The sequence below is a fragment of the Mauremys reevesii genome, linkage group 19, assembly GCF_016161935.1.
Source record: "Mauremys reevesii isolate NIE-2019 linkage group 19, ASM1616193v1, whole genome shotgun sequence".
Lineage (NCBI taxonomy): Eukaryota > Metazoa > Chordata > Testudines > Geoemydidae > Mauremys > Mauremys reevesii.
This window is the reverse complement of record NC_052641.1, coordinates 2475166-2491827: the sequence shown is the minus strand read 5'-3', so window position 1 is coordinate 2491827 and position 16662 is coordinate 2475166. Positions and strand designations below refer to the sequence as shown.

Sequence of the window (16662 nt, the reverse complement as noted above, 5' to 3'; positions counted from 1 at the left end):
CCAACACAAGTATACTATGATGGCTAGGGGTGCCTCCACTTGTATTGGTCTGGAACATCTCTAGGAGTGGGGTGGAAGTGCAGCTCCATGGTTTGTTCAGCCTTTGGCCTCTGGTGAGACTGCAAACAAGGGGACCAACTGTTATACAATATGGTCTTGTTTTTTATGACTTGGAAACCTGACCACTGGGAACTGGGCTGCACTGCCTCGTTTCCGAGAGCTGCCGAGTGGCCCTGAGATGGCTACCGGCTTGGGTCAAATTCAGACTGGCAGCCTAGTGGAGAGAGCCTCTACATTCCAGTCCCAGTCAGTCAATCTTCTGGTCCTTTTTCTTTATGTTCCAACATGTTAGCAGCCCCAGCTCCTACAATATGAATAGCCATCCATTCACCTTACCCCAAGCTATGGGGCACCCATTACACTTCCTCTGGTGCTACTGAACAGGATTGTTTAAGAGGTAATTAAGACCAGTAAAAATAAACAAACAAGCTCATGACAATAATTATATTTACAACAAGTAGGTAGCAGAGTAAGGAGGTGAGCTACAATGGGGACAGCTCTCTCTCTCTCACTCTGCTGGAGTACTTTTGTTATCTTTCTCCTTCAGAGGTGCTTGACCTCAGAGTAAGCCTCTGCCTCTCAAGGTGAAGCTGCAGTTGCTGCCGTGAGAGGCTGCTTGTGAAAGCAACAGCACTTGTGCTCAAATTTACACTTACTCTCAGCTCCTGACTTCCCTTCTATTCTGCCACTTGATGACAGGCCAGTGCAACAGCCCTTCACCCAGGCAGTCAGGAGTTTTCCTCGCTGCACATATACACAATCTCCCCAGGGTGTATTCACAAGTGTGCCCTGGCATAGGTAAGAATGGAAGGCCCATTTGTGAGCCGCAAACAATATAACACTGGGAATGGAGACTATCAGAGAAGTAAAGAAGGGAAGCGATCTGATTTCCCCAGGACTAATAACTTCAGCATTGCAGGATGCAAAATGTATTGAGCTGGAGAGCTGATTCCACCTGTGAAAGCAGCAGGGCTTTGTTCTCTGCTTAGCTACACATAGCAAACGTAGTGTGCTAAGGCTTTGATATGGTCATCCACCCCACACACTTGTCTAGTCCAAAACCTGGATGTTCCCTTGAGACAGGCTTGTTTTGGGGGCAGTGCTCCCCTCCTCTGCCTCCCTGAACAACCAAGTACAAAGCAGAGCACCCACTGCAGCACCCCTTAGGAGAGTGCAGCATGCCTTTGTTACAGTGGGGGGCTGGAGCCCCACTCCATTGTCAGGGTAGCATTCCAAGGGGCACCACCAGGAAGCCACCCTTGCACTTGGGACATTCCTAGATTTCAAGGCTGAAGAGACTATTGTGATCATCTGAGCTGACCTCCAGTATAGCACAGGCCAGAGACCTGACCCAGAATTGTTCCTAGAGTAGATCTTTTAGAAAGACATCCAGGCTTGATTTAAAAATGGTCAGTGATGGAGAATCCACCAGAACCCTTGGTACATGGTTCCAGTGGTTAATTACTCTGACTGTTAAAAAATTATGCCTTATTTCCAGTCTGAATTTGTCTAGCTTTAAAACTTAGGAGGATGCAGGGGCTGCTAATGTGACTGACCCATGCCTCGGGCAAGGGTGAAAGTAACATAAAAGGCTTACCGGTACGGGGTCCAGCTCCGGGACCCCGGAAGGGGTGTGTGGGGGGGGAGGGGTCAGCCTCCCCCAGCCAGCCCTTCTGCACTGCCCAGCCCAGCCCAGCATCACCCAGGGCTCCGGCAGCAATTTAAAAGGACCCAGGGCTCTGGCCACTGCTGCAGTAGTGGCAGCGGCAGCCAGGAACCCCAGGCCCTCTTAAATCGTAGGGCCCCAAGGCAGCTGTCCCTTTTCCCCCTCCCCCCACCCCATTGGTGACCCTGGGGGGGCAAACGGGGCAGCGACGTTAAAACGCTGCCATGGCAGTGCTTTAATAGTGGCTGTGTACAGACCCGTACCGGCCCGTACCTGTCCACTTTCACCTCTGCCTCAGGGACATAAGAACATGAAAACAGCCATACTGGGTCAGACCAAAGGTCCATCTAGCCCAGTATCCTGTCTTCCGACAGTGGCCAGTGCCAGGTGCCCCAGAGGGAATGAACAGAACAGGGAATCATCAAGTGATCCATCCCCTGTCACCCATTCCCAGCTTCTGGCAAACAGAGGCTAGGGACACTATCCCTGCCCATCCTGGCTAGTACCCATTGATGGAACTATCCACCATGAATTTATCTAGTTCTTTTTTTGAACACAAGCAGGGTGAAGGCTCCTTGTGCCCTCCCACCCCCTTGTGTACCCATCCAGGTATCAGCCACAATACAGCCCTTGCATTATACAAGTCCCAACTTAGGAACCTGATCCCAGGAATCCTTACTCATACAAGCAGTCCTTGTTCACATGGTGTCAATGGGTAACTCACACGAGCAAGGGCTACTTGTGCAAGTAAGGATTTGCAGGGTCAGGCCCCTAGGGTGCCATTCCTTTGTATACACGTAATGAGGCTTCACATGCATGAAATGAAGAGACCGCAGGGTTAGTTGGTTGGTTTGGTGTGTATCACAAATTCTTCCTCTGCATCATTCCATGTAAATGATCTATGTGGGGAAATAAGATCTTATCAGTTCCCACATGAGTTATGCTACATGTGCATGAGGTTTTATATAAACAAGGAATTTGGAATTCAGATTAACTTTAGTTTCCTATTTATTCCAAAGATGTAAGTGCACCTCAATCCAAATCGGTCTCCCCAGACATCTTTGCTGATGCCCAGTATTGATTGTCCATCTGCCCTAAAATCTGAGCTGGTCCCATTCATTATCCTTTGAAGAATTTGCATACTATATGCTGAATGCCAAATGTGGCAATATCTCAGAATTTTCTCTCTTCACTTGTCAACTACAGTCTAGACAAATTCTTTTTCATTTCTTCAGGCCCAAATTATGAGCAGCCCCTGCCCAGCTGCTGAGGGATGAGTAAAAACCTCCCCACGCCGACTGTTGCATGGGGCAAATCTGAGGAACAGTCCCTGTGCTGTGCTCCGAAGACCTCACCCCAAACATCTCATCTTCTCCAGCAGGAACAGAAGGGGCGACAGCATAGATCCCATGGTATCTCACATGAGAGAGATGATTACTCAAAACACAGGTGATCATTCAAAACCACCCTCTGGGATTTGCCAGTGAAGGAGGAAGAGAACCAGTCAAGAACGGTGCTGTCCACTCTGGGCTGGGTCTGCAGACACATCAACAAAATGTCACAGTCCATGGTATCAAGCACTTTGGACTGACTAAAAAACAACATGGACACTTGACCATTGTCCATCACCAGATTATCGACCAGTGAGACTAGAACAATATCAATACAATATTCAGCCATGACTACAATATTGCAGCAAATTCCATTGCAAATTCCTGTCTGTCTAATTTGCTGTCCACACTAACCCTTTGGTCTCTTTCTGCATTCCTGCTTTCTGGTATCGAATCCCTTCTCATGGATTCAGTTTCAGATATTTCCCTCAGGTGTATTAGCTTGCACTTTGCCAAGCTCCATCTCATGTAGCTGTCCTTATGTCTAATCTCTCTATGCCATACCCTTTGTGTTATTTTTGTGCCCTCACCAGTTTTCACAGCTATTCCAGTTTAGCACCATCTGCAAATGCCACTGATGCACTAGGTACTCCCTCCTTCAGAACATTATCGTATTTTTCCATGTATAAGACGTCCCCATGTATAAGACGCCCCCACTTTTCTAACCCCAAATACAGGTTTTTGTTTTTTTTCTCCCCTGCTTTGCCGCTCCGGCCATGCCCCAGGTTTTTTTGTTTTGTTTTCTTTTCCCTCCAGCCGCACTGCAGCTGTCCCCCCCGACTTTGCTGCTCAGGCCCAGGAAGAGGACGCGGAGGTAGGGGTAGAGGGAAGGAGGAGGGCCGTGCGCCCGGCTGGTCTCCGGCGGCAGCCCTGCCCGGCTCCTGCCGCGTCCCTCCCCGGCCGCGCGACTCCTGCCGCCCGGCTCCCCGGCTCTCCCGGTCCCCAGCTGCCCGGCTCCCCGGCTCCCCGTGTCCCCGGCTCCCGGCCGCCCGCGTCCCCAGCCGCTGCTGTGCCCGGACTGCACTACCGGAGCCGGGCAGCCAGGGACGCGGGGAGGCAGGCAGCTGGGGAGGCGGGGAGCCGCCCGGCTCCCCGGTCCCCAGCCGCCCGGCTCCCCGTATCCCCGGCTCCCTCGGTCCCCAGCCGCCCGGCTCCCGCGTCCCCAGCCGCGCTGTGCCCAGACCGCACTACCGGGCCGGGCAGCTGGGGACGCGGGAGCCGGGAGCGGGCGGCTGGGGAGCCGCCTGGGGGTGGGGAGTTCGGGTGGGGGGTGGATAGGGGTTGGGGGTCAGAGGGCAGGGAACAGGAGGCTTACTTCCGTGTATACGACTACCCTCAATTTTTAGGCTAAGGATTTTAGGAAAAAGTATAGTCTTATACACGGAAAAATACGGTAATTGGGAAGTTAAGTTAGACCAGACCTACTTCCAGTCTCTGCAGCAGGCAGTTCACTCCTCAGTACCCTGCAGCATAGGCATGTGCAGCACATTTCATTAGGGTGTGCACCCAGGGAATTTTTTTTTTAAAAGGCCAACATTTATTGAATACTCAATCAAAGGACATTTTTAGTTTGATGAATAAAAATACTTAACTAAAAACATTTTTTTTAAACTAACAACTAAACTTTACTTAAAAAATGAGACAAAATACCAAATTTTTGCTGTAGTGATAACCTGGCATATACAAAGATACAGTCAATTTTCATTATCTTTATCTTTAACCAGATAATGAGTTAACTCAAATTGATCAAAACTGACTAAGGTTTCTTCATCTTCCTGTCCTAAAGAATGAGATGTTGCACACCAGGTGTTATGGACTTAAATGCCTCAATCACATCATTGTAATTAACTGACTAAGTCAATTCTTGTTCAATGTACAAAATCATGAGTGAGTCGAGGCGCTGTCGGGACAGTGTACTTCTTAGTTTGTTTTTTACATGTGCTAGTTTTGAAAAGGCTCTTTCACATGAACAGCTTGTAACAGGTAAGACTGGAAAGGATTGAATAGATTTGTAAAAGGCCTGGAACATGGAAGACCGAGCTGATTCCTTTAGCCAATCAAGCCACTCTCTGGTGGTGTTCATAGTGCTACCTTTAGGAACAGATCTGTTATAACCCTGAAGCAATCCGACTTCAGCTTCCAACTCATCCAAGAACACTTTAAATTTGTTGGCAATGATTTTCATATCGTCCCTGCCAATGTCTAAGTTCAGCAGTTTTCCCATTGCAGTCACAATTTTACAAGTCTTCTGTTCAAATCGCTGGTCAATGCTGGTAATCACTGAGTTTAAGAGTGGGTAAAATGAAGTTATTCTCTCCTGCTCCTCTTTTGTAACAAAGTGACGCTGGGACTCAAACGCGTCATCAGTACAAGTGGACGTTTTTCTCTTCTTAACTGGGGGAATCAATAGATCATTCTCTACCCACATTTTCACACTGTCATTAAAAATAGATTGAAAATATTCTGGGCCACTTCTCATTGCAGCCAAAGAGTTATGCAAGCTTTTCACCCCTGTCATTGCAGTAAGTTAGTTGAGATCTGGCGCTTGAAGAGCCTTACTCACTTTTACCACCATCTGGAGAATAGGGTGCATCATGTGAAGGGCAAAGATGAACTTGAATGAATTTAGTTCATGGATAAGGCCCCTGGCTTTTATTTTAGCATCAGCAAGGCGAGTTGTTTCTATAATCTCTTCTAAAGCTTGTAAAATGATGGAGTAGTTTTGTTTTAGAGCAGCCACTGCTTCTGCTCTGCATGGCCATCTTGTGTTTGACAGTGACTTCAAAGTCTTCAACTGGGATCCTACTTCTTGTGAAATCTTCTCCATTACTGCATGTTGCACAGGAATCCCCTCCATGAAGGCATAAAAAGTCTGAACAACAGCAAAAAAAAATCAAAGACGGTTCTGTTTTATTTACTTGAAGTGCATGATCTACTAGGACGAGGGTCAAACAATGCGCATAGCAGTGTACATAGAGTATTTCTTTCTTTACATTTCATTTGAGCTCCCACAGTACATCCAGACATACTAGATGAACCATCAAAACAGACAGACATCACTGATGACCAGTCAATTTTAAGAATGCCGAGGACATCATTTAACTGGTCAAAAATAGACTGAGAATCAACTGTTAGTCTCTGAACAGACACAAAATGTTCAACTGGACTATGTTTTTCCATTGTCAAAATACCGCACCACAATGGACATCTGTTCATGGTGTCCACAGTCAGTAGTGTCATCTGCAATTATTGAGACCATTCTTCCATTTAGTGAAGACACAATCTTTTGTTGCACAACATTGTGCAAGGCCACAATTAAATCATTTTGGATGCAATTACTCGGATAGGTAGCCATTACAGGGTCATATTTTTGGAGCATATTGACAAGATTTTAGAAATAAACCATTCTCAAAAGTGTCAGCTTTTTCATTGTGACCCCTGAATGGTCTCCCACCTTTCGTCAAACACAGAACTATGTCAATCAGTCGCTCCATTACACTTCGGTTAGGGCACCATTCTTCTTCTTGTTTAGACACATAAGCCTGCTTGCCCTCATCCAACAATACATCAATAGGTTTCCCTTCATTAAAACTTGACCATGAAGAACAGCTCAACACATGAGATTTTGACAGTTGGTGGTTTTTTAAACTTTCGTTAGCCCTATGCCAGTTTGTAAATCCCTTATTAATAAATGCTGGATCCGTGTGACCTTTGTTTCATGCATCATTAGAGGAGAAGCAATGGCAGTAAAAGCAAAATGCTGCATCCTTTGATGGGCTGTATTCTGACCACCTATACTTTTTCATACCAATCGGACTGAAAACTTCTTTGTTTATTCCCTATTTTACTACCTTTCCAGGCCATTCCACGTTGATGCCGGTGAAATGTCCCTTGTGATCCACCAGTGCTTGCAACACCATTGAAGAGTACCCCTTGCAGTTTATGTACTCGCTGGCTTGGTGTTCCAGTGCCAAGATAGGGATATGGGTTCCATCTATCGCCCCACCACAGTTAGGGAATCCCATTGCAACAAAGGGTACGTCTACACTACGGGATTATTCCGAATTTGCATAAACCGGTTTTGTAAAACAGAATTTATAAAATCGGGTGGAGCGCGGCCATACTAAGCACATTAAATCGGTGGTGTGCGTCCATGGTCCGTGGCTAGCGTCGATTTCTGGAGCATTGCACTGTGGGTAGCTATTCCCTAGCTATCCCATAGTTCCCACAGCCTCCCCCGCCCCTTGGAACTTCCGGGTTGAGATCCCAGTGCCTGATGGGGCAAAAATCATTGTCGCGGGTGGTTCTGGGTAAATGTCGTCAGTCACTCCTTCGTCTGGGAAAGCAACGGCAGACAAGCATTTTGTGCCTTTTTCCCCTGGATTGCCCTGGCAGATGCCATAGCATGGCAATCATGGAGCTTGTTTTGCCGTTTGTGACTCTCACCGTATGTGTACTAGATGCTGCTCACAGAGGCGATTCAGCAGCGCTACACAGAAGCATGCTTTTGCTTTTGCATGACAGCAGAGATGGTTACTAGCCATATTGCACCATCCAAACCCTTCCATAAATTGGAACTGAGGATGATCATGGCTACCAGTCCTTTTGTACCATTTGCTGCTAGTGCCCCTGGCCGATCAGCCAGGGGCGCAAAAGCCAAGATTGGTTACTAGCCATATTGCACCTTCCATCGTTTTGTACCATTAGCTGCTGTCATAAGTGCCCCTGGCTGATCAGCCAGGGGCACAAAAGCAAAAATTGGGAATGACTCCCTGAGTCAATCCCTCCTTTTTGGTATCTAAAAATAGAATCAGTGCTGCCTAATATAGGCAAGTGTACTAGAGAACCACCGTATCATAGAACCAGAGAGCACAGCTGCTCTGTGTCAGAGCCTGCAGAAATTATGATCTGTATGCTATTCACAGGGGGTGCTCCTGTAACAACCCCACCTGTTGATTCCGTTCTTCCCCTCAGCCCCCTGTTGCTATGATGAGGATGGTTACCAGCCATATTGCACCATCCATCCACCAGAAAAAATTAGGGCCAATAGGCTGATGATGAGGATGGATTTCCAGCTTATTGTACCATCAGCTGAGGCTGATGATGAGGATGGATTTCCATCTTTTTGTACCATCAGCCGCCCATGGCGGGGGGGGGGAGCAAGGATGCTGGTGTTGAGTGCTGCACTATCGCGTCTATCTGCAGCATTCAGTAAAGATAGGGTGACATGTAAAAGAGTCAGAGGATTGTTTTACCTTTCGCTTCTGGGGTGGGTGGGGTGGGTGAGTAGATTGCCAAGCTATGCCCTGACCCACGGACACTGTGTTTGACCCTAGAAGCATTTGGAGCTCAGCCAAGAATGCAAATACTTTTCGGAGGCTGCAGGAACTGTGGGATAGCTTCAGTCCTCCAGTCCATGAGCATCCATTTGATTCTTTGGCTTTCCGTTACGCTTGTCACGCTGCAGTGCGCTGAGTCCCTGCTATGGCGTCTGTCTGGAGATTTTTAAAAAAGGATTCTGAATTTCATCTTCTGTAACGGAGCGCTGATAGAACGGATTTGCCTGCCCTTACAGCGATCACATCCGCATGGTCCATGCGGGAGCTCTTTTTTTATTTTGATTTCGGACTGCATCACCACCCGTGCTGATCGGAGCTCCACGCTGGGCAAACAGGAAATATTCAAAAGTTCGCGGGGCTTTTCCTGTTTACCTGACCACTGCATCCGAGTTCAGATTGCGGTCCAGAGCGGTCACTGGTGCACTGTGGGATAGCTCCCGGAGGCCAATACCGTCGATCAGCATCCACACTAACCCTAATCCGATATGTTAATACCGATACTACCGTTACTCCTCTCGTTAGGGAGGAGTACAGAAACCGGTTTAAAGAGCCATTAAAATCGATATAAGGTGCCTCCTAGTGTGGACGGTTTTGGCGTTAAATCGGTTTTACGCTCCTAAAACCGATTTAAACGCCTAGTGTAGACCAGGCCAAAGCCATCCACTATGACCTGCACATTTCCCAGAGTCACTACCCTTGATAGCAGCAGATCTTTTATTGTGTGGGCTACTTGGATCACAGCAGCCCCCACAGTAGATTTGCCCACTCCAAATTGATTCCCGACTGACCGGTAGCTGTCTGGCGTTGCAAGGTTTCACAGGGCTATCGCCACTCGCTTCTCAACTGTGAGGGCTGCTCCCATCTTGGTATTCTGGCGCTTCAGGGCAGGGGAAGGCAAGTCACAAAGTTCCATGAAAGTGCCCTTATGCATGCGAAAGTTCCGCAGCCACTGGGAATCGTCCCTCACCTGCAACACTATGCGGTCCCACCAGTCTGTGCTTGTTTCCCGGGCCCAGAATCGGCGTTCCACAGCATGAACCTACCCCATTAACACCATAATGTGCACACTGTCGGGGCCCGTACTTTGCGAGAAGTCTATGTCCATGTCTATGTCCTCAGTCTCGTCAGTGTGCTGCTGTCACCTCCTTGCCTGGTTTTGCTTTGGCAGGTTCTGGTTCTGCATATACTCCCGGATACTGCGTGTGGTGTTTACAGTGCTCATAATTGCTGCGGTGAACTCAGCGGGCTCCATGCTGATGATGCTCATTAAAAAAATAATGCATTTATTAAATTTGTGACTGAATGACTTGGAGAATTTTATGTCTCCTGTTCTGTTTTACCTGCATTGGGCCATATATTTCATGTTATAGCAGGCTCGAATGATGACCCAGCACATGTTGTTGATTTTAAGGACACTTTCACAGCAGATTTGACAAAATGCAAAGAAGGTACCAATGTGAGATTTCTAAAGATAGCTACAGCACTCGACCCAAGGTTTAAGAATTTGAAGTGCCTTCCAAAAACCTGAGAGGGACGGAGCATGCTTTTGGAAGTCTTAAAAGAGCAATGCTCCAATGCAGAAAATACAGAATCTGAACCACCACCACCAAAAATCAACCTTTTACTAGTGGCATCTGATTCAGATGATGAAAATGAACATGCGTCGGTCCGCTCTGCTTTGGATTGTTATTGAGCAGAACCTGTCATCACCAAGGACGCATGTCCTCTGGAATGGTGGTTGAAGCATGAAGGGACATATGAATCTTTAGCACATGTGGCACGTAAATATCTTGTGACGCCAGCTACAAAAGTGCCATGCAAACATCTGTTCTCACTTTCAGGTGACATTGTAAACAAGAAGCAGGCAGCATTATCTCCTGCAAATTGTAACCAAACTTGTTTGTCTGAGGAATTGGCTGAATAAGAAGTAGGACTGGGTGGACTTGTAGGCTCTAAAGTTTTACATTTGAATGCAGGGGGGGGTTGTACATAATTCTACATTTGTAAGTTCAACTTTCATGATAAAGAGATTGCGCTACAGTACTTGTATGAGATGTCTTTTTCAATTCTATTTCTTTTGTTTTACAGTGCAAATATTTGTAATCAAAAATATAAAGTGAGAACTGTACACTTTTTATTGTCTTGTAATTGAAATCAATTTGAAAATGAAGAAAACATCCAAAATATTTAAATAAATGGTATTCTATTATTGTTTAACAGTGCAATTAATCATGATTAATTTTTTTAATCGTGTGATTAATTGCAATTAATTTTAATTGCTTGACAGCCCTAAAAATAATCTGAACTCTATTGCCTTCTGCACTGTCCATTTCTAACTACATCACTTCCTCTCTTCTTACCCCACTATTACCATCACTGGGATTTAATGCTGTGCCTTAGAGCTTCAGAGTGACAAGCTGCTTTAAGTCTATTTGTCAGCGCAGCATCGACTGGGCTCTACAGAGAACTCCGCTATAATTTTTTCTAGCAAAAAGAGCCTGCCCCGGGTTGATATGAAAAGTTCACTTCCTCCAATCTGCTTAGCAGTGAATGGCTAAAACTGGGGAAGCAGCCAGTGCTACTAATGGACCTATTCCCTTTATGATTGTCCACATAATATCAGCCCAGCAGCCACTAGGAAGCAAAAGGCAAATATCTCTAGAGGGCTGCAGCTGTGTTTGCCACACAGCAGGGATGGAGCCAGCTCTCTGCCATCTTCATGGCCAATATTCCACAGTCAGTTTAAGATGTGAAGCTCATCTATATTTAAAAAAAAAAAATCCCAAGTCCAATTAAGCAACAGACAAGTTTTTCAGGATCTCCCAGGAGCCATAAGAACGGCCACACTGGATCAGACCAAAGTATCCTGTCTTCTGACAGTGGCCAGGGCCAGATGCTTCAGAGGGGATAAACAGCTTCTGGCAAACAGAGGCTTTGCCTGCCCATCCTGGTTAATAGTCATTGATGAACCTATTCTCCATGAACTTATGGAGTCTTTTTTGAACCCTATCTTGGCCTTCACAACATCCTCTGGCAAGGATTTCCACAGATTGACTGTGCATTGTATGAAGAAATACTTCCTTTTGTTTGTTTTAAATATGCTGCCTATTCATTTCATTTGGTGACTCTAGTTCTTGTGTTATGAGGAGTAAACAATAATATTTCCTTATTTACTTTCTCCACACCAGTCATAATTTTATAGATCTCTATTGTACCCCTCTTAGTCGTCTCTTTTCCAAGCTGAAAATTCCCAGTTTTATTAATCTTTCCTCATAAGTCTTACCATATTAAAAGGTAACAGGGATGGGCAATATATGCTCAAATTCTATAGCATGGATCAAGTACTAAGAAAAGAAAACCTTTCAAAAGGTAAACGTAATGGCCTGAGACATTCCAAGAAATAGGGATATTTGGTAGGTTTGGCTTTTCACAGGATGGCTTTTTTATTACAGGGGGAATTGACGATCACCTCACTGGGAAAACTACCACCAGCCGTGTGGTCAGACATGCAGAGGCAAACCAAACCAGGCAAACTCAAAGTATTTGCCATTTACAAGGATTGAAAGGATCCACTCTGATGACTAGCTCATTAAAACATTAAACCCCTGCCTCAGTGGGGCTGGCATTTGGCAGAGGGCATAATAAGCAATACCAATTGATGATGCTAACAAAGCTGGGGAATATTCCCTGGGTAGAACCTTCACAGATGAATTAACTCTTTGAAGGTTGTTCATTTGAAAACAGTTATATGACACTTGAGAGAATTGCAAGGTACAATCGTATGTGCTAGCATGTCAGACATTTAGGAGTGAACTTTCAGTTTTGCACAGGATAAGCAAATATTTATCATATATTAGATATTTTTCAAATATTAGCCATATGTGTATAGGCATGGCCGGCTTTAGCCCTATTCCATCAATTCCCCCGAATCGGGCCCTGCGCCTAAGAGGGCCCCGCGCCCAGTGAGAATCCCTTCCCTGGCTAGGGGCACCTTTTTAACTCACCTGGCGGCGCTCCGGGTCTTCAGCGGCACTTCGGCAGCGGGTCCTTCGCTCGCTCTGGGTCTTCAGCGGCACTTTGGCGGTGGGTCCTTCAGTGCCACCGAAGACCTGGAGCGAGTTAAGGACCCGCCACCGAAGTGCCGCCGAAGACTTGGAGCACTGCCCGGTGAGTATAAGCCCCACGTGTTTTTTTACATTTTTTTTTTAAGTCATCCCTGCCGGGGCCCCGTTGAAACTGTTCAAATTGGGCCCCACACTTCCTAAAGCCGGCCCTGTTACTGTGTATGTCAGCATTTCTAGACTGCAGACGTACAATGTAGTTTCTACTGCAAAATGTTCCTACTCTAAGTAGCCATTAGTTACATTCCCTACAGAAGGATTGTTCAGAGAGAGAGATTCTTTCTATTAGCTTAATGCACCCATACTAAATGCAGCGTGAACTGCACTGTTCATTAGTCCTTAAGGTGCTCACTCACACATACAGTAACCAAAGGGACAGTGAGATTTTGCCCCACAGGGTGTTTCTGAGGAACACAAAAAGTTATGTCATTATATATGTAAAATTCATACACCAAATGTGATTTCCTGATTGCAAATCAATGCTATTAAACATTTGTTTGTGTTATTCCCATGAGTAATTTTTTGACAGGCCTCCCGCTAGGCAAGTGGTTCCTTACACCTCATGTCATTTGCTATTTAAACCCACTGGAAAGCCAGAATAAAGCTAAAAATAAATAAGCAGTATTCTCCACTGGAGCCTGCAGGTTAAAGGGAGCAAGGAAACCAGCATCACATTCTCTCCCCACCCACACAAACAAGCCTGATTGTCTTGTCAGTTTAGTTTGCTTTGCAGGGATATTACCTTGTCTGGAAAAAACAATGACACATCTAAAGTGTTTGCATGTTCGGTGCAAACATTTTAGATTTTCTGAATTTCACCAGAAAGAAAGAGAGGAGACAAATGCAAACACCTGCAATACTGAGTCTCATTATACCCCCCCTCACACACACACCCTGCCCTCTGCAAATGCCCAGATTTCTTCTACACTGACATTTGTAATGCAGTTAGCCAGTCAGACTGCACACCCCAGGCAGCACGTTGAATTGGGTGGGCATTTCGCTTAGCAAGGCAGTGCCAGAATCTTCTTGGGTAGTTATTTTTATCGCACCCTTGCTATAAGCTTGTCTAGACCGAGGTTCTCACTCACCTAACTTTAGCTGCTACAGAAGATATAGCATCATTCCTCAGAGTCTTCCTTCTGGATACAGCTGTGCCCATATTCGCTGGGAGAAAAGCTTTGGAGGCAGCATTCATTGCACAAAACCTCTGCCCATAACGCTGAGGGGAACTAGCGATAACAAAGAGACGGCCAGAAGTCCAGCAGTAAGCCCCGATCTGCTGCTTTATTCCTCCTGTCGCGGAGCCATGTGCACTCAGCATCCCAGCTTGGCATTCAAGGGGCCAAGCGCTGCCATGGCCCAGGATCTGTATTGCCTCCTGCCATTCATCTCCTGGCAGCCTGCAGGAGACGCACAATAGACCCGGCTCTTGCTAGTGAAACGCTTCAGCAAACCGCTGTTTCCCCGTTTGCTGCCTTCTCCTTGATGGCTGCAGGAGGCTGGGAAATGGGAGGGTCCAGCTCCCCGCCCCCCGTGCTGACATCATGGAAGGCGTGTGAAGGGGGGAGAAGGGCAAGGGGCGCTCAGCAGCGAGAGGAGAAAGCTGGATGCGACTCAACGGCACCGAGGCAGCCAGCTAGGGGCAGCGCAGGCGAAAGGCACCTGCACCTGCTCCAGCGCGTGTAGCAGCTCCGCGCACCCCGGCCCCGGGACAGGCCCCTGCTCCAGCGCGTGCGGCAGCTCCGCGCACCCCGGCCCCGGGCCAGGCACCTGCTCCAGCGCGTGCGGCAGCTCCGCGCACCCCGGCCCCGGGACAGGCCCCTGCTCCAGCGCGTGCGGCAGCTCCGCGCACCCCGGCCCCGGGCCAGGCCCCTGCTCCAGCGCGTGCGGCAGCTCCGCGCACCCCGGCCCCGGGCCAGGCACCTGCTCCAGCGCGTGCGGCAGCTCCGCGCACCCCGGCCAGGACAGGCCCCTGCTCCAGCGCGTGCGGCAGCTCCGCGCACCCCGGCCCAGGACAGGCCCCTGCTCCAGCGCGTGCGGCAGCTCCGCGCACCCCGGCCCCGGGACAGGCCCCTGCTCCCGCGCGTGCGGCAGCTCCGCGCACCCCGGCCCAGGACAGGCCCCTGCTCCAGCGCGTGCGGCAGCTCCGCGCACCCCGGCCCCGGGACAGGCCCCTGCTCCAGCGCGTGCGGCAGCTCCGCGCACCCCGGCCCCGGGACAGGCCCCTGCTCCAGCGCGTGCGGCAGCTCCGCGCACCCCGGCCCAGGACAGGCCCCTGCTCCAGCGCGTGCGGCAGCTCCGCGCACCCCGGCCCCGGGACAGGCCCCTGCTCCAGCGCGTGCGGCAGCTCCGCGCACCCCGGCCCCGGGACAGGCCCCTGCTCCCGCGCGTGCGGCGGCTCCGCGCAGCCCGGCCCCGGCACAGGCCCCTGCTCAAGCGCGTGCGGCAGCTCCGCGCACCCCGGCCAGGACAGGCCCTGCTCCAGCGCGTGCGGCAGCTCCGCGCACCCCGGCCCCGGGACAGGCCCCTGCTCCCGCGCGTGCGGCAGCTCCGCGCACCCCGGCCCCGGGACAGGCCCCTGCTCCAGCGCGTGCGGCAGCTCCGCGCACCCCGGGACAGGCACCTGCCCAGCCGGAACGGGGCAATGGCAGGGCCGCCTGAGCCCCAGCGCTGCGCGGTGGCCTTTAAAGGCTGCTCACGTGGGGGGAGGGCTGGAGCAGGGGGTTTCAATCAGCCCATTAGAAAGCCAGGGGCCAGCTGTGAAATCTGCCCCCAGCTCCTGCCTTGTGTTTCTCTCTGTGTGCAGGGCTTTTGCAACTGGTACGAGCTGTGCCTGCCTCCCCAGCGAGCGCCTCCCTTCCTAGGGCAGGCTGGTAAAGTCATTCCTTATTTTTAAACAATCCCCTTTTTAAAGCCATGCTGAAGTCATCCCCACATCAAAGTAGCCTTTACAGCACAGCAGCGTAGAGGGTCTGGCTGCTGCCTGGGGACAGGCCTTTTCCCAACCTGCAATTCCCGATCAGAGTGGGCCACCCAAATCCACACTCCGCTCTGAGAACCAGCCGCTAGGCTAGAAGCCCTTGACCTTGAAAAGAAGGAGGTGAGGGAGCTACAGCCTGAGCATAAGGTATTTTCACAAACAAGCCCACTGAAATACCATTTATATTCTAACCTATACTGCTGCCCCTACTCAGTCCTACTGGGGAATTCGCCTTAGCCCTGTGACTTCCATAGTAGCAAGCTGCCTACCCCATGCCAGCGTCCAACCACCTTACTCCTAATGCTCTGCAAGGAATGATGTGATCTAGCTAACACAGGCAACAATAGTACTGGAGATGAGGTGGCCTGGGCTTCAGCCCAAGCTAGCAACCAGAGTATGTAGGCAGGGCCTCCAGCCGATTGTAGCCTGTGCTGAAGCCCATACTACCACGTCTATCTACACTACTATTGTGACCTGTGCCTGCACTAGTCACACCACCACTTCCAATGAAGTGAAGTGCACTTGCAAAGGTGTGTTCTTAACTGGGGTTAGCTTTAGGCTGGGACCTGAGCTGCTAACCCAAATTTAAAAATGGAGTTTTGTGTCTTCATTACTATTTTAACTCGTTAACTTTTTTTTTCTTTTTCGCAGTGTAGACATACCCCAAGGGCTGGCCTTGCAAAGCATTGAGTGCTCTCAACTCCAGTTAAGTTCAGTGACAGCTAAGGGCTCCCAGCATCTCAGCGGGAAGTGGGGGGGGGGGGCTTTCCTGGACAAGGGGCTGAGCTAATGGTGGCTTCCTCACAGCCACTCTTTGACTGTTCCATGCCACCTCAGCCACTCCCCCAGCACTCCTTTATACCACCACACACACCAGGTCCTGTGTATGTGAGACAGCCTGGGGATGCCTATGTCAGGGAGCTCTTCTGGCCCCACAGTAGCATAAAGGGGTCTCAGCTGGGGACAGAATCTGCCCCAGTGGATTTGAACTCTTTGTTGCGTTTAGGGTGACCAGACAGCAAGTGTGAAAAATCGGGACAGGAGGTGGGGGGGGGGGGGGGTAATAGGAGCCTATATAAGAAAAAGCTCCAAATATTGGGACTGT

General features: G+C 49.1%; 1 protein-coding gene across 7 annotated transcripts in view; it reads right to left on the bottom strand.

Annotated features, from left to right (window-relative positions):
* NSMF (NMDA receptor synaptonuclear signaling and neuronal migration factor) overlaps positions 1-15270 on the bottom strand; it is a 74777-nt gene extending 59507 nt beyond the window's left edge. The window contains exons 1-2 of one of the 7 annotated variants that reach the window (XM_039507090.1): positions 15201-15270; positions 13666-13977 (exon numbers count right to left, since the gene is read on the bottom strand). In XM_039507090.1, coding sequence (XP_039363024.1) covers positions 13666-13898 — 233 coding nt within the window. In that variant the 5' untranslated portion in view covers positions 13899-13977; positions 15201-15270. Of the gene's footprint in view, positions 1-13665; positions 14257-14327; positions 14490-15200 lie in introns of those variants that run through there. The other 6 variants (XM_039507089.1, XM_039507091.1, XM_039507095.1 and 3 more) reach the window with 6 other exon arrangements.
* Positions 15271-16662: the final 1392 nt, after the last annotated feature.